This window comes from Carassius gibelio, chromosome A22 (assembly GCF_023724105.1).
Source record: "Carassius gibelio isolate Cgi1373 ecotype wild population from Czech Republic chromosome A22, carGib1.2-hapl.c, whole genome shotgun sequence".
Taxonomy (NCBI): Eukaryota; Metazoa; Chordata; class Actinopteri; order Cypriniformes; family Cyprinidae; genus Carassius; species Carassius gibelio.
Genome location: NC_068392.1, coordinates 7,210,055 through 7,235,237, shown reverse-complemented (window position 1 = coordinate 7,235,237; position 25,183 = coordinate 7,210,055). Strand labels below are relative to the sequence as shown.

The window sequence follows — 25,183 nt, the reverse complement described above, 5'->3', positions numbered from 1 at the left end:
ACTATTAGCATGATTAACCAATTATGTATGCAGCAATCAGATAATTGTATTTGATTAGAATAAATTATTTTTGGCATTCTGGTGACAGGCAGAAGTTAAAACATTACATTCTTGACTGTTTGTAGACTGATAGAAAAGGAAAAACTTATCTTAGTTAACTTCTCAATTGTTTCTCCTGAATAGAAACTAAATTAAATGAAGACTTTTAAATCTCTTTTAAAGCTCCCCCCAGATTTGCTCTCAAGAAAAATTATTAATCAGTGTCTCAAACTATGCTAAGGTTTGTCTTGGCTAATCCAAGCTTGGTTTAAGCAACCAAAATTTGGGGATCTCAATATGACCTCAAGATTTTCTCATTTTGGAAGGTCTGTTTGCAATGTTTCCCACCTCTGGGGAACTTCAGAAGCATAAAAAGTAGGTGATATTAAACTACTCATCATATGGGCTTTAAAAGTATTCTGTGAAAACTTGCGGCCATGGCCTAGTGGTTAGCATACATGCTCAAAACATTGAATGGTGTTAGGTTTAGGGTTAGGGTTAGGGTTAGGAGATCTTAATGAGATTTTGAGATCATATGAAAGATCTTGGTTCCTGTCTTTCCATTGTAGTGTCTTATGTATTCATTGATTTATTGTAGGAAAATTCTGCATTTCCAACCCAAGATGGGTAAAGGACACTCAATGCTGTGTATGTTGCAGCAACTTTTGTTGCCTGATGAAGCATCACTTTGGTAGACCCTTCCTCCTCCTACATCACTGCGATGCACAGTGCGCTTTGGAACTAATGGATACACATCGTTCTCTGAAAACCTCTCCAGGTATCCATACATTTCATTGCGCAACTGCAGTGATTTTTAACCTCGACCTCTTCTGCCAAATGAAACCTAAAGGTCAAAATATTCCAGTTGGAGAATAGGATTTGTGGATACCCACAGAGTAAGTGCACTTTTGCGTTTACATAAGGGAAGGATGTGGATCGATTGGCTTCAAATGGCACTGTGCCTTGCAAAAATGTAGAAAAAGCAAGGGGCAGCGAAAGTGGTACTCTGTCATGCAACCATAAGTTGCCACAATAGACAAGATAAAAGGAATAGTTCACCAAAAAATGAAAATTCCCCCATGATTTACTCACCCTCAAGCCATCCTTCTTTCAGATGAATACAATCAGAGATATATTTAAAAATGTCCGGTCTCTTTCAAGCTTTAAAATTGCAGTGAATGGTGGTCGAGATTTTGAAGTAAAACGCGAGTACGACAGTATTTACAACGGATGCTAGAGATTACATTTTAATGTGGATATTTTTCTTGCACAAACGCATCGATTCATTTCAGAAGGCCTTTATTAAAATTGGTGTAGGGTACTTTTTATGATGGATGGATGCAATTTATTGGACTTCAAATTCTCAACAGCCATTTACTGCCATTATAAAACTTGGAAGAGCCAGGACATTTTTTTTATGTATCTCTGATTGTATATGTCTGAAAAAAGAAAGTCATATACACCTAGGATGGCTTGAGGGTGAATATCTAATGGGGTAATTTAGATTTTGGGTGAACTATGCCTTTGACAATCAAATTTGTAGTTTCATAAAAGCAATTAAAAGGGGATGGTATATCACAAGGTTGTACAAGGAAAAACTTTTTTTAAATGATTTTAAATCTGGCATCCGACAGGATGTTAAGAACATACCTAAGTTTGCTGCAACATTGACCAGAGTAGGATCCTGTAGTTTTTTTTCAGAAATCCCGTGTGATTTCAAATGTTCACAGCTTTTTCCACCCCGTCAATAGAGTTGTACACATTCCTGTTCATTAAACACTCCATCAGAGTTTTTCCTCAAATGCAAGTGCCCTCAAGAAATTAAGCTGCTGGTTTATGGTCGTGCTGTATTGATTCCCATCTCTTGTGCCATCAGCCACAAGGTCATTTTCACATCCAGTCTGCTTAAGGAAAAATTTAATCCGGTCCCTTTCCACTGGTGGACACAATGCTGCCGATTACCTCCACACGACCGTCACCGCGAGCAGAAGCGGAAGCCCGTGTCAGTCATTCCCATCATTCATATTTATGAGTTTCAGAAACATCACTTACTCAATTTGCCCACTTATGCACTTGCAGAGGAAAAGATAGAGAGATAGTCAGCGAGAGAGACTCCCTGTTGAAAAATGCATCATGGGGCGGGTTTTTAAATGGCTTCATCTGGAGGAAAACTGCTTCGGAGGTTGCCTGTTTATTAGGGATTTTTCCCAGAGTAAATATACCCTTGAACCAGCAGAGGACATTTCATTTAGGCTCAGGTATCTCTGATGTCTCTCAAATCCTCTGTAAGAGAGGAGATGTGGCCACATCTAGCTGCCGGCCTCTATCCTTCCTACAACCTTACCCATCTCTTTGTCTCTCCTTTTCTCCCTCTCATCTCCGTCTCATCTTTTTGCCTGGTCTGGAATACATTTGCAATTCTGTGAGTGAAGCTATTTGTTGTCATGCTCATTTAGAAAGTGTTTGAAAGGTTAATTAGATGAGAAATCAGTGCGGATTTCTCAAACATTGAGATGAGTGCTGTTGTCAGCTGTCTCTCTCTCCTTTCTGCTCATTTCCTTTCTCTGGTTTAGCACGTTAACTTGAGGAATGGATGACGAAAGTCTCACAGTAACTAATTTAGCAACATTTACTGTACAAGCCATTTTATGTCTGTAGGGGTAAAGGGGAAAATGGGGAAAGTACAAGGGAGAGGACTTGATCCAACATCCATTGGGAGCTGACTGGTTTATGAATAGTGGGCATTCTAAACCAGATTGGGGTCATTCACTAAACTTGAATGTCAAATCGGATTGGCTAATCTGTTTTTCCTGCTGTTCTAGATCACTGCAATGGGCCACTGGTTTCTGCTCTTCCTCCCACATCATTCCAGAGCTCCTCATCTTCCTCTGACAGTCAGTCGCCATATTTTGCCAAGCTCAACAGAAGAGATGGTGAGTAATCCCAGTATAAAATGTTGAAAATACTTTATCAACATTATCAACATTAAATGAATCACTTTCATTAGTATGGATGTAACGATTCACTCAACACATGGTGCGATATGATTCACAATACTGATTTCATGATACTATTTCTCAAAAAATGTTTAACCAAATGAGATTTAAGTTAATTAAAGTAAATTTTTTAATCATTTTTTTTTTTTACATCTATTACATTTTATAATTTCTCAAGTAAAATGCTGCACATTTATTTGTGAAATTGAAATACTCCAAATAAATAATTAATTAATTGAATTAATTTTCAATTCCCAACAAATCCCAAGACAAATAAATAAATGATACCAACCTTCATGTACGGTAAATTAATTATGGCTTTCCCTTTACTCTATCCATTTATAATTAGAGGCAACTACTACATTTGAATCACAATACAAATAAAGATCCTGTATATATGCAGCATAAGCATTTTTTTTATTAGATTGTATAATTTAGAAATTTGAAGCCAAACCAGAATTATCTGACTTTAGCTTTATAAGATTATACCACATAAAACATCTGAACGAAACAAAAACAGCAGATGGACTGCATACTTTCATATGCAAAATACTGAGGCAAGATGAAAAGTTCCCTTCAGAGATACATTCACATAAACCATCACCCCCAGTTGAATCGTGATTCGTTTAACATCTCATGCAACTTGAATCGTCACATATTTTTACTGATTTTCAACTGGCTCGGTGTGAATCGTTACATCCCAATTCATTAGCTAAACTGTACAGTGATGGGATCTGATGCTAATACTTTGGTAATTTTGATGTAACTTATGGCACTGATACTGATACATTTTACTAGCTCATGCTGGAGTCCGTTCAGTAATCCAGTGCATTAAAAAGTACAATTCTGTCATTTTATATGGCACAGCATGGATAAATACCCAGTTTGACTTTTGATAGAGTATCAGCAAACATTACTGAAATTCAATTGACTTACAGGTTAAAAGCAGACCAATCAGTGAATTACTGCCTGACAGCTACAGGGGCACCAATGTGACATTCACCTCTTTGGCTCAGTCTGATTTTGTTTGTAGAGCAGATCCTTGTGCTATGACTAGCACTGGGTTTGCTGTCTATTTGCTCAGCTTTTTAATAGATACAGTGCCAATATTAGTGTGAACAGACAGGCTTAAAAGAAGCTCACTTGGCAGGCTTGTCTGAAGATGAGGCTTTGCTGGCTGCTAAGTGTTTCAACTACCTTTTCTGCCTTTAGTTAAAGGTTTATCTTTTGTTAATGAAGGAATGTGTCTTAATCAACTACAGTATTGTGCATAAGCTAGCCCAAAGTAACAATGCTAACAATTTAGCATTTTTCACTAGCATAACTGTCTGTTTCCAAAATAGTTGTTTTATCATTAGCATGCAAGATTTTCTTATAAATAGCATCATACAGTAGCTTGATAGAATGATGCATTGCTTTGTTGCAGTGAGCTGGTGCACAAATAAAATATGTTAGGTTTCTTTTTCTCAAGATACTTTGGTAATTCAGAGACATTTTGGCAAATCATTTAGTTAGAATATTGGGAATCATTGTTGAATCATTGGGAATCAGTTATCACATAATTTCCTCTTCCTGTGTTCATGGTGTGGTTTATCATATATAAATCATGTTCAAAAGCCATCATTTAACTTTTTTTGTGTAGTAAAATAAATATTTAGTTAAAAGTGCGGTCACAATTACCATTGTACAGTGAATTTTTGTGAGTAATATCCAGACTTTTCAATCAAAACATGTTCAAGTTTGTCGATATTTTTCACATTAAGCATGCAGAGTTAACTGATTTGAAAGTGACTTCTTTGTGAGCGGTGCTTCATCATTACCTTTTTGCCTGCAAAATTTTGCTAATGTTACAAAGCATAGTTTGCTTGTAGCCTGGCAAACTCAGCGCATGTTGATAGCTTAAATTATTGATGTTGTATCTCTTTGTTGCTTGTACCTGGACTTCACCCTTTTCTGTTCTTGTGTTAGGAGGTGGCGGCTGGGCTCCAGAACGAACAGACAGGCAACGATGGCTACAGGTGGATCTGCGGGAACGGGTCGAGGTCACAGCTGTGGCGACCCAGGGGCGTTTCGGAAGCCCTGATTGGGTTACGAGTTACATGTTGCTTTGCAGTGATACAGGAAGAGCTTGGAAGCAGTTCCGACAAGAGGACAGCATAGGGGTAAGTTTTCCAAGTACTCTTATAAATAATCCATCCTTTATTATATTTATAATGCATTAGTGCTTTGCAATGAGTACTGTAAAAGCTTTCCGGATAGTGTGTATCGGGGGGCTTTTATGACTGGAATAAAATGCATGCACACCCATAATCATTAAGCGTCTGTGTCTTTAACTAAATCATAATAATTTACTAGAATAAATTAATGCATCCTCCCATAAACTGTCGGCACACACTTACCATCGAAAACCAGCCACCCACAAAATGTTCAAACTTTAATTACCGACTTGAATTTCACTTAATCGCCTAAACTAAGATTAAATACACCCTCTATCTTGAGTGACGTGGCTTTATATCCCTGCTAAAACTTATTTCATGGTCTCCTGACCTCATTGGTCACTGGCAGTGCAACTGAAATCCTTGTCTACCCAACTTGAATTACGTTTTCTTTTTTTTGATGGTTGTATTTTGACAACTTTGGAATCGATTGGCATGGCCCTTGCGCCACAAGAGACAGCAGTTTCATCGCCTCCACACTTACAGGCAAACAAATGGGCTTCACCCCCCTCTTCTGAATCAATACTAGTCATTTCAAAGCACCATCATTCCCCGGCGTTCTTATTTATCCTGGCTCGAAGAGATCTTGGGCCAAATATTACCGAGATCTTACTTGCCATCTCCGTCGTCACTCATTATGAAAGCTTGGATTCCTGCTAATGTAATCATCGAAGCTAAACAAACATAGAGAGCCGTTGGAGGAGGTGGAGGTGGTGTATACATATACGCTAATTCATCTCATTACAACTTTATTTTTATTTAAAAAAAATTGTTTGATGATGGTTTAATGTTTGGTTCTTTTATCTTCCAACCAGTAGGAGGATAAAAAGGTGCTGATTAGTTTGAGAACAGAGTTTAATGGAAGTCTTTGAAGGTATGAAACATTTTAATGAGTAGAAGATTAAAAGACGTGGAACATTTTTGAAGAGCAGTATGTGCCTCCTGGCCATGCCATTTTTCTGGTAGGCTCTACAGCTGGAGGTAAGACCCCCAGCTATTCTAAAACTGGAGGTTTAGATTAGCAGCAACGCTTTGAGCGCAGCTTAAAGAAACTAACATTGCCAGCAGCGCCCCGCTAACGTTTTGAGTTCGTTTTTTTTTTTAATCTTTGGTAAATGCAGCTTGGCAAATGGTTCAGCTCTATGTATAGATAATAAACTCTCTGACTTTGGAAGAGTTTCTTTGAGGTAAAACTATATGCTAATTCAGACTATGTAGGCTAAAGTACCTGCAGAAAGCTAACCGTTAACACTCCCTGTAACTTTAATGTCAGTTTTTAGACTTCTGTAAGTGACCTTCATTAGCAGCCAATGAAGACATAGAATGATGAAGTAATTGTCTGCAAATACATGCTATCAAGCCAGAACTTAACACAGGGGTGCTAACAATGTACAGAGCTAACACCTGTACCTTAGACACTAAATAAACCTGGAAATATTGCAAAGTTCATAAAAACCTCACTCACAAGATGTTAATGGATGCCAGAGAGCTTTCGGACACATTCGGATATGGTCACATTAGCAAAAAATTTGGGCTGATTGACTTTAACCCCTCATCCAAAATCCCGCATCTCATAAATTCCCTTTTGAAATGAGTATTTTTTCGTTCATGAAAATTCGCCAAATAGCAGGAAATGTGGCTGCATCTCTACAAAGGCCTTCAATCCAGCAGGAAAAACTGTTTGACAATGTATTGACTCATTAACACATGAAGTGCACATACTAAGGTCAGATCTTGGAAAGTTACTGTTGTGCAAGCTAACATTTAATTCCTCCTGTAGACTTTCAGTGGAAATACAAATTCAGATGGGATTGTTCACCACAAGCTCTCACACTCCATAAGAACACGATTTCTGCGGTTCTTGCCAGTGGACTGGAGTCCCGGGGGATGGATGGGGCTCAGAGTGGAGGTCTACGGCTGTGCATACAGTGAGTACTGAATGTACATTTGGTGTGTAATTTGGTACTTTATGCATTCACAATGAAAGCTGTATTGAAATGGATATTTGACCTATCTATTTTCTAAATCCATCGTATTGATTTTATTGTGAATATAATGGTGTAACTGCGTCTATCAGCACATGCTAACTAACAAACCTGCCAACAATATATAATGCTAAAAAAATCTAAATATATCAGTGTTTACAAACTGCAAGCTCATATTTAGTTATGTAGCACTTTGGAAAACTAGGGTATTTCTGCTTTCATGTTATTGTACAAGCCAACCAGCTAAATGAGTGCGACAATATATTTCGAGTGCAGGACGTGCAGATTTTCTTCAAATCTTAAGGATTTGGGAGCTGTTGTTTCAGAAGTTAAGCTAGTTCATTTGTAGCTGTAGCTAGTTCACTGTCATGTTGTTTTACTGCAGTCTGGTTGAGTTGGTTTAGACCTGCCTTTCCTGGGTATCAAAGTGTAGAGTAACAATCAATCGGTTACTTCAAAGGTTGCCAGAGTCACATGCCTTGCGCTTGAAATATTTATAACGTAGCCTTGCAAGTGCTCGTTTTCTCTCTTTTTTTTCTTCCCCTAATCTCTCATTGTTCCTTTCTCTCTGTCTCTCCTCAGGTGCTTTGTATTTGTAGTCTGCGCACTAGCAGCACTGATTGTCAATTCAAAGCTTGACTCGGCGACCTATCACCGCCATGTTTATTCTCTAAGCGTTAATTCCGTGAGATAGGGCGAAATGTGACACCGCTGGGGGCAACTCGGTTTACTGTGTTGATCAAACATGATAAGTGAGTGCTGACCACACAGTATTTCAGTAATAGGGTTTGATAACGGAGACGCTAGAGCTTTGTCAAAGTCAGACCACTGGCAGGTTAGCATTAGCATTGGTGCAGCTTGCATTCCAAAGGCAGTGAATTAGTGCTTGATAATTACATTTAATTAGCCTTGCGCTAATATGTGCTGAACATACAATGGCTTCACACTGCGGTGTTCAATGTTAGCACAAATGGCATATGAAAATGTCTGCTAACCTGAATTACAGAGGACAAATATTAAAGGGGAAAAACAGAAAATGTCGCATCAAATGGAGGTAAAATGAATTCAGACCTGTCTGAGACGTAATAAAGAGAGAGACAGGAAGTAAATGCACATGTAAAGGATAGCGCATGGTTTCCCTACATTGATATTTGTCTTCTGTGGGATAAACTGGATATCCTCAGTGGTGTTTTGGCCTTATTCATGCACTGCTGAAACGCTCTTCAAGTCAATTAGTTTTAAATCTGTCAAGCGCTTTTGCTACTAACTGTAATTTAAGGCCGTGGTTTCGTGGTGTAAACTGTTTGTGTCTGAAATGGGAAGTGTGTAGCAAAAGCATACGTGTGTGTGTGTGTGTGTGTGTGTGTATCATTGTACAGTCATTAATTCACATTGGAGCACTGCTTTGTTGATGCCACCAAGAGACCCACAGATAAACTGAGGTCTAACTCTGAGCTTGTGGGCAACTTTGTGTATGTCTTAAGCAATTGGGAAAATTCACAGAATTTTGTAACAAAAAAAAAATAATGAAATAAGATATAGTCAGGAAAATATATATTCATCTTATATTTATATTTTATTTCAGCATTATTTCAGTTCACAAATTGTTTTAATGAACGTGATTAGATCATGAAACCCATTATCAAAATATAAAATAATTTGGATTCAGAAAAATGGTGCCAGGGTTGAATGACTGCCGTCAATTTAGTCTTTATTCTCATCTCTGTGGGCCCAGACTTCATGCCAGTAGTAAGATATACAGAGAGAATATTCGTTTATTTTACCATCTACAATCCTAAATAATAAATTATTCAATCGGGATGTGAATCCACCGTGTGTTGTGTTTAGCGAGCCGTCTGGCTGAGTTCAGATGCACGAGTTTGAACTTCATTGTTTTTGTTCTTTCCCCTCAGGAAGCATACAATATGCATTAGTTTAAACCTGGCAGTATTTTCAAATTCTCTTCTTTCTATCCTTTCAGTTCTCAAGGTCTCCGTTTATGCAACTTCTATGTCTTTTGGTGATTGTTGTTGTGCCTCTTACATTGAAAGACTTTGAGATAAAGATACATTTCTTTATGGCTACATCTTGACACGCATTGCACTTCCATCAAGACAGCAACAACATACGAAAACCAAACACATTCTCGTCTGATCTCCCCACTTTTATCTAACTCAGTCTCATTGCGCTTGCTGATGTTCCTGGACCCTCTGTGTTAGTTCTATATTCAGCAGACGGCTCAGAGCTCTTTGCTAGGCTTTGCTTGTCAAGGCTAGTTAGCTTCAGTCTCTCTCACTCCAGCATCTAGCGAGGAGATGGAGAAAAAGAGCAAAAACGTAATGTCTGAACTCTAAACCTGGGTCAAAATCCACATTTCTGCTTTTTACTGCCTAGGGTAGAATTAGCTCTGAAGGGTTGCTTCGAAACAGGCTTCATATTTCTTGAAATTCTGGCCAAAGATAAAATAATCTGAGCCTAACTGTTTCTTTATCATTGCAGATCTTCTTTTGTCTCGTTGTAAATGGTCTTGTGTCAGGGTTTTGGTAAGGGAGGAACTCAGGTGCAGACAGGAAGTAACTAAACAGGATTTATTTTAACAAAAAGGGAAAACAAAAACCCACGAGGGGGAAAACAAGGGCTAGGGTTGACACTGAATAATTCTACAAAACACAATAAACAAGGTAAACAAAGACTCTGGACACTAACAAACACTCACTGCAAGACAAAAGACTTCTTAGAGGGGTTTCAAGGACAAGATACCTCTGGAGGCTGACAGGTAGGAACACATAAGTTGAACAATCACCGAGTGGAACAATCACAAATGTGGTACAATCACAAGTGATGAACAATGAACCGACGCAAGACAGAGCACACTAGGAGATCTAAATAGGGGAACAATTAAGACACGACAGGTGGCACAGATAGCAATCACGACACGACTAGGTTAACAAGGGGGGCGGGGCAAGGGAACGAGACAACACAAGCACATGGCCCAAAGACAAGGCCATGTGCTTGTACACAAAACACGGGTCTGTCATGATCCTGCCTCAAGACTAGGAAAAATCAAGGACACGAGGGCAGAATCATGACAGAACCCCTCCCTTAAGGAGCGGCTTCCAGACGCTCCTCAAGGGAACATCAAACACGGGACATGACTGACATGACAGACTGGGACACAGACACAAACCAACAAGACATGACAAATAACAACAAAGGCAAACATGAGTACACAATGGCAGGGTTAGGGTGACAAATCAAAAAAAACAAACAGGGAAGGGGAGGAGGCGGGACCACAAAGTTCATGGGGGACAGACCAGGGTGGGTGGGGCAGGAGTCTTAGGAGGGCGGGCCGAAGGCTGACGACGAGGGGTCCGGGCAGGTCTGGGTGGTGAGGGGTGGGAAGGGGTCTCGGGACAACTGACAGAGGACATGACAGGAGGGGTCACAGGACGAGGGACGACAACAGCTGGACGAGGGACGACAACAGCTGGACGAGGGACGACTATATCAACGGGACGCGGGGGGACAACAGGACACGGGGAGACAACATCTACTGGGCACGGGGAGACAACATCTACTGGGCACGGGGAGACAACATCTACTGGGCACGGGGAGACAACAGGACACGGGGAGACAACGGCTGGACACTCGGGACTTCTGGGGACAAGACAGGACTGACGGGGACTTCTAGGATCTGGACAAGACTAGACAAATAATCTGAGAAGGCTTTAGCAGCTAGGATAATTGGCATCTCCTTACGAGATGAGACAGACTGTACTAGAGTCTTTGCTGCAGAGTCGGCCGCGGCACTCTCCTCCGCTCTCACGACTGCAGACTTGCATACAGCTCTCTTCTTTGCTGGCTCGGGCACGCTCACCGCTGCTGGCTCGGGCACGCCAGCGCTCTCCGCTGCTGGCTCGGGCACGCCAGCGCTCACCGCTGCTGGCACGGGCACGCCAGCGCTCACCGCTGCTGGCACGGGCACGCCAGCGCTCACCGCTGCTGGCACGGGCACGCCAGCGCTCACCGCTGCTGGCACGGGAGGAGACAGGGTCACAGGACCGGCAGGCCTTTTTTTCTTCCTCTTCCTCCTTGGGCGCGGTGCAGAGGCCACAGCTGGGTCAGAGGCGGGTTGGGGGAGTTTGGTCTCGGGCAGGGCAGACTCGGACGCCGAAGACTCTGAGGCTGACTCCCACGACAATCGTCTCCCTCGCTTCATGGGGAGACTGCTGGCTATGGAAGGCGCCTCAGGACTCTGGGAGGGATCTGCCAGTTCCCCCAGTGTTGTGACGGCCAGGAGACGACCCTCTGGGATCGTTGGCAGCTGGGTAGGTGGGGGGGGACCTCTGTGGCTCCTCCTGGGAGAGACTCTCCCACAGCCGGGCATAATTGCGGAGGATCCACTCCCCCTCGGGCGAGTAGGGGAGGGTGACCCCCTTCCTGTCGGTGGGGGATGACGTCCAGCACAGCCTCCGGAACTCCGCCTGACGCTGAAGCTCAGAGGCCCTCCTGCCTGCTGAGTTCCTTGGTGGTCGGTTCATTCTGTCAGGGTTTTGGTAAGAGAGGAACTCAGGTGCAGACAGGAAGTAACTAAACAGGATTTATTTTAACAAAAAGGGAAAACAAAAACCCACGAGGGGGAAAACAAGGGCTAGGGTTGACACTGAATAATTCTACAAAACACAATAAACAAGGTAAACAAAGACTCTGGACACTAACTACTAACAAACACTCACTGCAAGACAAAAGACTTCTTAGAGGGGTTTCAAGGACAAGATACCTCTGGAGGCTGACAGGTAGGAACACATAAGTTGAACAATCACCGAGTGGAACAAGTGATGAACAATGAACCGACGCAAGACAGAGCACACTAGGAGATCTAAATAGGGGAACAATTAAGACACGACAGGTGGCACAGATAGCAATCACGACACGACTAGGTTAACAAGGGGGGCGGGGCAAGGGAACGAGACAACACAAGCACATGGCCCAAAGACAAGGCCATGTGCTTGTACACAAAACACGGGTCTGTCATGATCCTGCCTCAAGACTAGGGAAAAATCAAGGACACGAGGGCAGAATCATGACAGTCTTGCACCTAACAAATGAGTTTATAATCCATCTTCCTTACGTGACATTTAGGAAACTTTCAAACGACAAGCACATTTAGTTTCTGTGATTTGGCATACAATAGTTCTTGGTAAAATAAAATATTCAGTTAGAAAAATAGTATGTTTTCTTAATGAAAGATGTTAATAGTAATAATAATAATGTTAACAATTTAGTATTTCAATATTGCTTTACCAGAGCTGTAGAACTGTATTTTATTTTATCTTATTTTATTTTTTATTGGGATGTTGTTGTTGTGTTTTTTATGATTTGCATTTTGCTGTATTATATTGTTGTACTTCATTTAGATGTTAATTTATTTTCTTAGTTTTTTGTTTGTTTGTTTTTGTTTTTCTTTGCCTTTGTGTTGTTGTTTTTTTGTGGCTATTTTGTTTCTTGTTTAGTTGTGGGGGTTTTGTTTTTGCTTTGTTTTATTTTTGCTTTTTGTTGTGCTTTGTGGGGTTTTGTCGTTGTTTGGATTCTTTTTGTCATGTTATGTTTTGCTTTTCTCTTTTTTGTTGTGTTGTGTTTTGTTTGGCTTTGTTTTTGCTTTTTTGTGTGAGTTATAAAGATCGTGAAAACAAACACTTTATTTTAGAAATACATTTACTGGAAAATTATACAAGATATGAAAGTTTTTAACATTAAGTAGATGTTTTTCTTGTTTAATATTTATGACCAAAGTGGATTCTTTTTTTTCCCTTCCACTTTCTAGAGTCGGATGTTGCAGATTTCAACGGCAGGAGCTCTTTGCTGTACCGGTTTAATCAGAAGTCCACCAGCACTGTAAAAGACGTCATCTCTCTACGGTTTAAGAGCCAGCGTGGGGATGGGGTCCTTGTGCATGGAGAGGGACAAAGAGGTGATTACATCACCCTAGAGCTGCATAAGGGCAGACTGGCCCTGCATATCAACCTGGGTGAGTATAGACTTTTAAACTCAAATCCAAAGGCCTGAAACGTACTCCGTGCAAGATTGTGGCCACATATGCTTTGAAAAATCTTGATTTGGTGCATTTGCATGTTCAGAATCATGGCAGATATTTGTAACACAGTGTATTGCATTCTCACTTTTGCAAATAATTTTGCCTAAATCTAATATATTTGTAAAAATTTAATCCACAAAACACCTATTTTGGAGAGACTCAAACTCTTTAGGTTATTCCACATCTTTGGGTTTTGTAGAGCTCTTCTATCACTGCAGCAAGAGGAAGTGTTCATAGACATTATCATGGCATTTTATTGTAATCACATGAGAGGCAGTTGTGAAACAAAGATTTGATTAAGAGGCCAAATCTGTGCCGTAATCACATTTAAATGTATCGAGCTGTCACAAAGAACGGTCTAATGTAGGGTTCCAGCACTTTCCGAGCCTCGATTTCAATTAGTACCAGCAGTCAAATGGAGTAAGTTGTGCGTTACGCCAAGAGTGACAACGAGCTCTGATTGCTAAGTATACCGAGCCAAGATTGTGTTGATGCTGTTTATCAGGAAAGTGTTTTCATTTACATTTGCCTTCGCCCTCTATCTGAAAGCCTCGAAGAGCTCTCAAAGCTAATTTCAGACGTCGTATGTTGCCTCCTTCTTGGGAAAAATCTTACTATAATGTGTCTGCTTTACATTTCTCTCCAACACTGGAAAATGATTATATTACTTAAAGAAAATTAGGAATATTTTGATACATTAATTCACTGTCACTTTTGGAGAAACATTTGGTTAATTGTTATGCAATTGATGCAACAAATATTAATGGTGCTAAAAATAAGCATACTTTTCTTTATGCAAAATATAATTTCATACATCTTTCTTTTGATTTTGTGGTGAAATATGAGCTGAACACGTTCCTGACAGGCTTCTCTCACTTTGTCAAGATACGCTCTTCTTTCTGTTCTTTCATCATCAATACAGCAGGTTTCTTTCCAGGAAGTTAAGAAGGATCAAACAGAGGAGACGGCACATCGCATACCTTTCCTAAGCTATTTATGGCTTGTTTTGAGAATATGCACAGAAAACGAGAGCGTTTGATAATCTTCTTTCTAAGGTTGCCCGTTATAAAGATGCAAATAAAATTAGCAACTGATAAAAAGTTTGCTTCCGACAACATTTACATTTTTGTTTAATTTGCTAGCATAATATAAATGGGATTTGACTTTTATGCACATTTGTACATTTTGTTTAACTTATACAGGTGCAAATTAAAACTTAAAACCAAAAATGTGAAATAAATAGTGAGTTGAAGTGCTGAAATTACTGTAAATGAAACAAAAATAAAATTAAAGCAAAGTAGTATATAAATGTGTATATTTCTTTCTCTCTTTTTCTCTCAAGACGATGTCAAGATGCATCCTAGCAGTGGCCATCTCTCTGTGTTTCTGGGTAGTCTTCTGGATGACCAGCACTGGCACTCCGTCCTGATCGAGCGATTTAACAAACAGATCAACTTCACTGTGGACAGACTAACCAAACACGTGAGGACGGCTGGGCTGGATGATTCACTGGAAGTTGATTATGAGGTGAGAATGTTTTTGGTTACTTTCATTTTTTACAGTCTATTAGCAGATGCATATAGAGATCTTTAACAGTAGTTTTTATTAAAGAGCCCACATTTCATGGCTTGTTACATTTGAGCACAACTCACGTTGAGCAGATATTTGCAGCTTTAAATTTACAGTGTTTTCCGGAAGAAAAATATTTAATAAATCAAAATAAAAAAATTTAATGAATCATCCTAGACTACAGATTTTTATCCAATGAAATATTACCTTGAATCAATTTATAATAAATAGGATATATTTAATGTATTCATTTAGATTTATTTAATATTTAGTACTTTAATGGATCTTGAATACATGTAATATTTATTATTAATTCAATTAATATAATTAACAGTTCAGTCAGTTGTGTAATTTTGCTCTTTTTTAACTTAATTGTATTTACATTGTCTATTTATGTTGCTTATATTATTTCTGTGTTGTGTTTTGAAGTGCATTTTATGAAATATGCAAGTAAAATGCATGTTAAATATAATAATTTATTAATGAAGTACACAAACATTGTTTAAGCTAAACTTTCAAGTGCATTGAAGCGAATTACTATTTGTAATAATAATATAACTTTATATTTAAATGAAGTGCAAATTGTTGGTTCAGAGGATATTTTGAAACTGGTCAGGCCTATGAATCTATCTACTTGCCTTCTTGATCCTATGCCTATCGAGGTATTGAATGGTCCCTCTATTACTGCAATAATTAACAACTCTCTATCTACTGGAAGTACACCAGTTTTTAAAAAGACTGGTTCTAATTTGGAGGATTTGTCAAGCTACAGGCCTATTGCCCATCTTCCATTTTTAGCTAAGGTTCTTGAACGAGTTGTTGCCGTCCAATTACAACAATACCTGTCCATTAACAATATCTTAGAACTCTTTCAATCCGGATTTAGATCAGGTCATAGCACTGTGACTACTCTAGTCCAGGTTATGAACAATCTTCTCATTTCTGCTGACATTGGGGCTTGTAGTATTTTACTCCTGTTAGATATTACTGCTGCTTTCGACACAATATCTCATGCAGTCTTTCTTGAAAGATTGCATACATGGTCCGGCATCTCTGGTATTGCACTTGAATGGTTTAAATCTTATTTTACAAATCGCTTTCAATTTATTTGTTTGGGTAAATGTCAATCTGAACCAACATTAGTACTGCAGGATGTTCCGCAGGGGTCTGTACTTGGGCCAATCCTATTTGGTATTTATATGTTGCCTCTGGGTCAGATCATTTGTAATTTTTGTTTAGAGTTTCATTTTTTGCAGATAACACTCAGATCTACCTCAATACGCAAGAACTTTTATGTATTGGGGTGCCAGCGGCTTTAAATAAATTGAATAGTTCTAATGTGATTACTGATTGCGGCTTCACTACTCCATCCACCCAAGTACGAAATCTTAGCATTATTTTTGATCCTCAACTATTGTTTGATGCCCATATCAAAATGGTTTAAAAAAAACTGCATTTTTCCACTTAAGAAACATTGCAAGACTCTGTCCTTCTCTATCATTGTCTGATGCAGAAAGGCTAACCCATGCCTTTATCAAGTCGAGGCTTGATTACTGCAATACACTTTATGTTGGTCTCCCTAAAAAGACTATTAAGAAATTACAATATATTCAGAATTCAGCTGCTCAGGTACTAATGTATACAACTGCCTGTCAACATATTACTCTGATACTGCATAACTTGCATTGGCTTCCTATTCAATCGCGAATTGATTTTAAAATTCTGATCTTAACTTATAAAGTTATTTTTTGGACTGCCACTGCCTATATATCTAGTTTAGCTGCTCCTTATACTCCCATTCGCTCTTTGCAGCATGCATATAAATTAAAAACTATGTAGAGCTTTCTCTGTCTTATTTAAGAAATCTTTAAAGACTTATCATTTTAAAGTTGCTTACTGTAATTGAGTATGTTTATACAGTTTTTTTTTATTATCGTGTGTTTATTACTGTTATTTTATTATCCTTGTTGCGCTATGGGTTAAAAAACCCATGCTTGTTGTTGCTACCCATGCTCACAGTTGTAGCGCTTTGGGTTAAGAAAAGCGAATGATAAATAAAATGCATTATTATTATTATTATTATTATTAATTTTGATTAGTTAAGAGCTAAATCACTTGGCCAATGATTGGACATAGTTCCCGCTATGTTGTAAAACCTCTCCATTGCTGTTGTTTTCCCATTCATTTCACAAAGCTCAGCTTTGGAGGAATCCCTCTTCCCGGAAAACCAGGCACATTCCTGCGGAAAAACTTCCACGGATGTATGGAGAACCTCTACTACAATGGGGTTAACATCATTGACTTAGCCAAACGACGCAAACCTCAGATCTACAGTGTGGTGAGAATGTTTTTCTTGTACATTTATTATTGATGATCTCATACATTTGTTATTGTAGTTGTCAGAGCCATAAAAAAGCTATAAAATAAGAACAATTACCACAGGTCTTGATGAATTATCAAACCCATCCCATCCTATCCATAATGGATGGTTCTTGACCTGAGAATTCAGTGATTTCTCCCTAATAGCACCAACATGGAAAGGTGCCAGAACTTTCTGCAGCCAAGTTTGTGGATTGTGATTAATAGTTGGAGCACAAACTGTGTTTGCAAAGAGATTGATTAAAATTTTCATTCACATTAGTTTTTACCTGAATTTTTCCACAAATGCACTGTAACACTGGTGTAGTTCTCTGTGGAACTGGTCAGCAGGGAGCGAAATCGAGCCGTTCAGTTTTTTTTGAGACATCGCCAGTATACTGTGGCACCACAAGGGAGCTTTTTAAGAGAATGAATTGTGGTTTTGTCCACATTATTCCCACAGCGCTGAGAGCCTTGTCATTAAAATATCTTTTACAAGGTGCGCAATCACTCTCCAAGAGCTGTTCGGGCCTTCGATTACGCCTCATAAATGATCCGCTGATGAATACCTTATAAAACCCAACTCGCCAAAGGTCTGGAGACTGAATTACAGTCATTTTAAAATGAAGGAAGGGTTTTAATAAGAGGGATGGCTCTGTGTAAAGAGACATTTCTGCTTATCTGACTGCTCCATACGTGTAATTTTCACATGCCTGTTTTATTCCCTATTGTTTTGGATTTATTAAGATATTATCCATAAATATACAGTTTATAATTGAAGATCAAAGCAATAAGTAATAAGAGGCATGTTTTATAATAAAATTATTTGAAATCTGAATGTTTATGGTCTTGTAGACTGAGAGATAATGGATGGATGGAAACCTATATGGATATGTATGTATGGATGGAGAACTAGATGGGTATGGAATAAGGGATGGATGGATAGGTAGATGGATAAAACATCATAGATATAGAACTAGGATGACCGGTAGATAGATGAAGATGGCTATATAATTAGATTAGATGGATATAGAAATGTCATTTATATTTTTCTATATTTCTGTATAAATATAACTCAAAAGATCATCAGGTTTTCACTCAAGTCCTGAAAGTTGACAAAGAGAACCAAATCAAACAAATGAGATGAGATTTTATATTTTTTTCCCATTTATTTAATCAAGAAAATTACATAATATTACGCATCTGTGAATGGCAAAAGTATGTGAATCTCTAGGGCTAGCAGTTCAATTGAAGGTGAAGTTAGAGTCCATCTGTTTAGAGGTGTTTTCAAACAGTGGAAGGACTATCGGGTGTCAGTGCGTGCCCTGTTTTCAAAGTCTGTTCGTGATTGTGGAAGTGAATCGTGGCACAGACAAAGGAGATCTCTGAGGACCTAAGAAAAAGGGCTGTTGTTGCTTACCGGGCTGGAATAGGTTACAAAACCATCTCTTAAGAGTTTGGACTGCACAAATTTACAGTCAGACAAAATGGAGGAAATTCAAGACCAATGTTACCCTACCCATGTTAACCCGTCCTAGGCAACTAAAGGCCTTCTCACATTGGCTGATGTTAATGTTCATGAGTCCACCATCAGGATAACACTGAACCACAATAATGTGCATGACAGAGTTGCAAGGAGAAAGCCACTGCTCTCCAAAGTGAGCATTGCTGCCCATCTGCAGTTAGATAAAGATCATGTGGACAAATCAGAGGACTATTGGAGAAATGTTTAATCGATAGATGAGACCAAAATGGAAATTTTTAGTTTAAATGAGAAGTGTTATGTTTGGACAAAGAAAAACACTGCGTTCCAGCATAAGAACCCTTTCCCATCTGGGAAACAGGACGACTTGCCATCATATTGATTGAACAATGAATTCTGAATTATACCAGAAGATTTTAGAGGGAAATGTCAGGACATCTGTCTGATAACTGAATCTCAGTAGAATGTGGTTCATGTAGCAAGACAATGACCCCAAGCACACAAGTCGTTCTACCAAAGAATGGTTAAAGAAGAACAAAGTTAATGTTTTGGAATGGCTGAGTCAAAGTCCGGACTTTAATCCAATTGAAATGTTCCGGAAGGACCTGAAGCAAGCAGTTCATAAGGAGGAAACCCACCAACATCACAGAGCTGAAGTGGTTCTGTACTGAGGAATGGGTTTCAATTCCTACAAGTAATCGTGCAGGAATGATCAGCAGTTACAATAAACATTTAGCTGCCGTTATTGCTGCAAAAGCAGGTCAAACTACAGTAGATACTGAAAGCAAAGATTCACATACTTTTGCCACTGACAGATATACAACACTGGATATATTTTTCTCAATTAGTAAATGACAAAGTATGTATTTTTGTGTCCTTTGTTTGATTGGATTATCTTTGTCTGCTTTCAATCTGATGATGTTTTGGGTTATATTTAGTAGAAATATTGGGATAATGAGTATTTTGTATGATACAGTACTGGAATACATATCCCCAGTCCTGCTTTATGTTTTACATTTTCCCAGTTCCGAGGTTCGAGGAATCCCAGTCCTCTGAATCAAGCAACTTTTACGAGTTTCCATTCTCATAGTCTCATATTGTTACCAGAGCACAACTAAAAAATGCAGCCATTAATCCGGCCCACATGCTGGATATTGCATCCTTTAATGGACAGGGAGGGAGTTCAGTGGGACTCTGGTACTAATGACAGAGAGGACCGAATCCCACTTAGTCCATGCCACCCTATGAGATTTTCACAGCAGACACCTTCACCCGCTCTCAATTAAGTTTTCAGCAAGGCAAATATACAGGCTCCTAAGGGCCCTTTGGAGCCCAATATGAGCCAGGCAATGAGGTATGAGTGACTACGAACGACCAGCATGATCGTAGTGTGACTTTAGAGCGTATGTTGGATACACTTTGCCTGGGATTAATAGGGTCAAAAGGTCTAGGACTTTTTTTTGATGTCTGTTGTATTGCATTTGAATGTATCCTAACCTGTTTGATTCGGGGCAGACTTTTGACAATGCAAAAAAAAGAAAAAAAAAAGAAAAAAGATCAATCAGGATTAAATAAGACTTTATTATGGTTTCTGCTTTAAAACAAGAAGAAAACAGTTATTTTAAAATGTCTGAAAACTGTTATTTATTTATTTTTGTAAGTAAAATAGGAATGCAAGTGCTATTTGCTGCTGACTTTAATTTGAAATATATGATCTATTCTAAAATTATAATATAATAATATGTATTTATTTATTTGAGTATTGCTTTTACTTAGAAATGCTTCATTCTTAAATTATTGTGAATGTGATGTGTGTTGACTTTAAATAGGCATACTATAAAGCAAATATTTATTTATTTATTTATTTGAAATGCAAATGTTGTTTCCCGTTGGCTTTACAAAAATGTCTTGTTATTATTATATTTATTTTGAATACATTTCAGAGTAGTGTTTTTACTCAGAAACACTTCATTACGGAAGTTAATTGGTAAGGCGAATGTTGTTTCCTATTGGCTTTAATTAGTTGTATTCTCTTCTAGATGAAGTAAAGTGCGTCTTCACAGGCTTCAGGTGTTTCTGTGGTGTTTGGGGTTTTAATGGATTGTGTTTAGCTAACGCTCCGTCAACTCCTTGCTTAAAGAATCCAGACACATTATTTTTTGTCTGAGACCACACAGAAAGACGGATCAATAGACTCTCCACTATAAAGTCCAGTGCCATTGGACTGTTGGTCTAAAAACAGACCGCTATTCTGTTTCTGTGGAGACCTGCAGTCTTCGATGTCTTGACATTTGACTTACAGTTTATTCCCTTCACTCAGTCTGCCCGCCTCCAGGCAAAACCGGTCAAAGAAGGAAAAGAACATATTTCTGCATGGATTTGTGTTTAGATTCAGCGGAAGTTGTTTGTTATTGTGCAAACACTGAAATATTTACTACACCAAAAATACATTTACACACACATATCCTGATATTTTTTTGTAGTTTATTTTAACCCTATCATAACCTGTCATTTCAGGGGAATGTGACTTTTACCTGCTCAGAGCCTCAACTGGTATCCGCCACCTTCTTGAGCTCCAGCAGCAGTTTCCTGTCACTTCCATTGGACGCTGTCACGGAAACGCTGTCGGTGACATTCCAGTTCCGGACATGGAACCGGGAAGGGACGCTACTTTCGGTCTGGCTGAGGAGGGAGTCAGAGAGACTGCTTTTGCTTCTCGTTCATGGGCAGCTTAGGCTCACACACCACAGATCAGCATTGCAAAGCTCTGATATAGTCATCGGTGAGACGTCTACTTGTCTACATGTGTGTCTTTCTGGAGCTCACCTTTTGGGGTTTGAACATACAACTTAACACAAAATAATGCAATTTGTATCATAATATTTCAAAATAAAAATAACAAAAACAATAATAATAATAATAATAATAATAGCTGTCAGCCAAAATCTTTATCCAATGTTTCAAAAAATAAAATAATGTAATTTGAAAAATATTGATAACAGTAATAACAATAGCTAATAACATCATATAATCACATTTGTTTATTATAAATACTATATTTATTTTGTTATAATTCTGACAACAGCTATTAACTGTCAACATCTAGAATTTGTTTTATTATTATAATTGCAACAGCTGCTATTATAAACATCCTTTAAAATATATATTTTATTAATGTATTTATATATTCTTATTCTTAATAATATTAATAATACAATTTTGTTATCAACAATAATTTATAATAATAATAATAATAATTATTATTATTATTATTATTATTATTATTATTATTATTATTCTAACTATAGCTAATAACACTATCTGTTTATTATCATTATTTGTTATTTTGTTGTTAAAATTATAATTTCAACAACAGCTATACAAAATATTTAAAAATGTCTCAGTTACTTATATAATCCTCGTTCCAAGAAGGAGGGAACTGAGATGTTACGTTGATACTGACATATGGGGTTTCCCTTGGGAGCCCCAATCACCTCTGAGTAGCAGAAAAAAAGGGCAATCAGCGTTGGCATGTAGAATTTGCATGCCCAGCCACTACCCCATTCACACAGGTATATAATAGGAAAGCTTGCATCCACCATGTTTGTGCTGAGGAACAAGCCATTCACTGATGTAGCCCAAGGGAGTGTAACATTTACGTTCCCTCCTTCAAGGAACAAGGATTACATAAGTATCCGAGACGTTCCCCTTCAGTCAGTCACTTTCAGCGTTATGTCGATACTGACGAATGGGTTACCTATGGAAAGCGCCACAACCACTGAACTAATGTCATGAGTTTTGGTGATGTAGATGCTGGCAGGCTCAAGCGTGACAAGTAACAACTTGCACCCCACGACGTAACCTATCCAGCACCTTGTTTCTAGCCAGAAGTCTTTTATACCATATAGGGACAGAAAGAGTAGTGATCACAGTAAGGAGGGTCGCAGCTGTTGTTCCTTAACCTTGAGCTCATTGTTGTACACATGAAAAGAGTGCTTTGTGGTCTTTCTTATTTGAGAATAGTACAGCAGTGACCAGTTTATTTACACTAGGGAAGCCTGCCTTAGTCCAAGACCACATTGGGTTATGTTGCGGGTTTACCAACAGGGAAACGATACTGTGAAAGAATACACACATGGGATCGACAGAAGGGAATCACTACCTGTGGGGCACTAAGATCAGTACAGTGGCAGTCCAAACGGCCATACAATGCAAGTTCTGATCCTGGTCTCAGGACCCTTCGCCGAACCTGACAGCTGGAGTGTGCTAGGAAGATGCACAATCCAGGGTTTGTCAGATGAGGAACACTCCTGGAGATGGCGGGAAAAATGCTGGAAAAAAAAACAGCTCAACCCAGAGTCTGTAAAACATTGTGAAGGTCTAAGCTGTTACCCAGCCTGTGGCCCTACAGATGTCTGCTAGAGAGGTGCCATGTGGCAGTGCCCAGGAGGAGGCCACACTTCGAACTGAGTGAGCCCTACTCCTAGGGGCACAACTTACCTTGTGTTTAGTATGCCAAGGTGATGGCATCTACTAGCCAGTGGGACAACCTATGTATGGAGACAGGCTTTGCCTTCTGCTGCCCTCTGAAGCAGACAAAGTGCTGGCCAGAACTTCTAAAGAGCACAGTGCAGTCCACGCAAACATGCAGTGCGCGATCAGGACACAGCAGTGTTCTGGCAGGTGGCTCAACATTGCAGCTGAGTGGTCATGACAGCCAGCACTGGTGCAGATATAGATGCCACAGGGGGATGCCCTCAACAACGAGCAGACTGGAGGCCAGTCCGTGGCAGTAGTATCACGCCAGGGCAAGATGTGATTGATGGCCTCAGTCTGCTTCTGGATTGGCGAGAACTGCTGGTCAAATACCTCGACAGTGTCTCCGAAGAGGCCAGCCTGTGGTATGGGGGCATCAAGAATGCGAGCCTTGTCGGCGTCCCTCATCTCAGCAAGGCTGATCCAGATATATGTGACCACTAAGGTGGCCATTGTCTGGCCGAGGGACTGCGCCTTGACAGTCATTCATAGAGCGAAGTTGGTCACCTTGTGCAGTTCCTGCATTAACCCCGGCTCAGAACTACCAACGTGCAACTGCTTTAGTTCTTTTGACTGATCGACTTGCAGGATGGCCATCGCTTGCGAGACTGAGGCTGCCTGACCAGCGTCACTGTTAAGGCGGTCGCACACCGAATGAGAAGAGCAGCATTGTGCCACATCTAGAAAAATTCGTACAGAGAACGGTATGCATACACTCATAAAATAATATGTGTCAGAATTTTAAAGACGGGCCCACCATCGCTGGTAGTGTGGAAGGGGGAGGCAGCAAAGCAGCTTCGGGCAGAGAAAGGTTACTTTGTGACTTCATGACCACCTCATGCACTTCCAGGAAAAATACCACTGAGGTGGGTTACGGCGGCGAGTCACGTCCCATGCCTTGGAACCAGTCATCCAGCTAAGAATGCACTGGGTTGGGTGAAGGCTTCCATTTAAGCCCAATGTTCTTGAATGTCCAGGAAAGCATAGCAGACAGTTCAGAGTCAAACTCTGACTTTGCAGTCCTCCCAGAAGGAGGAAGCTCAGGAGAGTCCTCATCCTCTGAAGCGCCTGATCCTTCCAATGCAATGATCGATGTATATTCTTCGTCTGGAAACTGTCGGACAGCTGCGAGATGGCCCAGCAATCTTCTTCAGAAGCTCAATGGCACGTAATGTCGTGAAGGAGTGGGAGGTCCGTGTGGACTGGCCCGGTGGAAGAGCTCCCACTGTAACCCTTTAGATCTCCCTGAGTGCTAACCAGCGAGGACATCTGCTTCCAAGAAGTCCCAGACCGGGGAGCAGCTGAGGGGACTTCAATCCTCACGAGGAGGCAGAGTCATGATCTCAAAGTCGCCATGGACATGTGTTCACAACGAGGACATGAACCATCCACAAACTAAGTCTCAGAATGCTTATGGCCTAGACGCGTGAGACATGGCCGTAGCCTTCAGAGTGTGTCAGGAAACAACCACATCCAGAAAAGCACAGACGAAGAGACATCTTTAAAAAGATGCTCTCGTCTGTGTAGCTCTTTAAGAGAAATTGCTCAGGGGTATCACAGCACTTAACCATGCTATTACTGGCAAAACACAGCTGAATGTGCCATAAACAGAAGTGTCAAGTAAAGAGAATTTCCCACATGTGATTGTAGAAAATGAGAAGCACATATTGCAGCAACCGTTTGGCTCTGAAGCAAAAAACTGAATGAACGGATACATGTCACCCTCTTATATACCTGTGTGTGCAGGGGAGTGGCTGGGCATGCAAATTCCACTTATCAATATTTATTGGCCTGTTTTTTACTGCACAGAGATGATTGGGACTCCTAAAGGAAACCCCATACATCAGTATCAATGTAACTTTGAAAGTGACTTACTGAAGAGAAATATATTTTATCCATTTTTATTA

The 25,183-nt window shown here is 39.6% G+C and overlaps 1 protein-coding gene across 2 annotated transcripts in view; it reads left to right on the top strand.

Annotated features, from left to right (window-relative positions):
* Positions 1–25,183, top strand: part of LOC127942715 (contactin-associated protein-like 5) — a 61,691-nt gene that overhangs the window by 11,509 nt on the left and 24,999 nt on the right. For both annotated transcript variants that reach the window (XM_052538628.1, XM_052538629.1), the window contains exons 2-8: positions 2,862–2,972; positions 5,004–5,197; positions 7,032–7,179; positions 13,061–13,264; positions 14,673–14,857; positions 17,094–17,237; positions 21,258–21,522. In XM_052538628.1, coding sequence (XP_052394588.1) covers positions 2,862–2,972; positions 5,004–5,197; positions 7,032–7,179; positions 13,061–13,264; positions 14,673–14,857; positions 17,094–17,237; positions 21,258–21,522 — 1,251 coding nt within the window. The remainder of the gene's footprint in view (positions 1–2,861; positions 2,973–5,003; positions 5,198–7,031; positions 7,180–13,060; positions 13,265–14,672; positions 14,858–17,093; positions 17,238–21,257; positions 21,523–25,183) is intronic.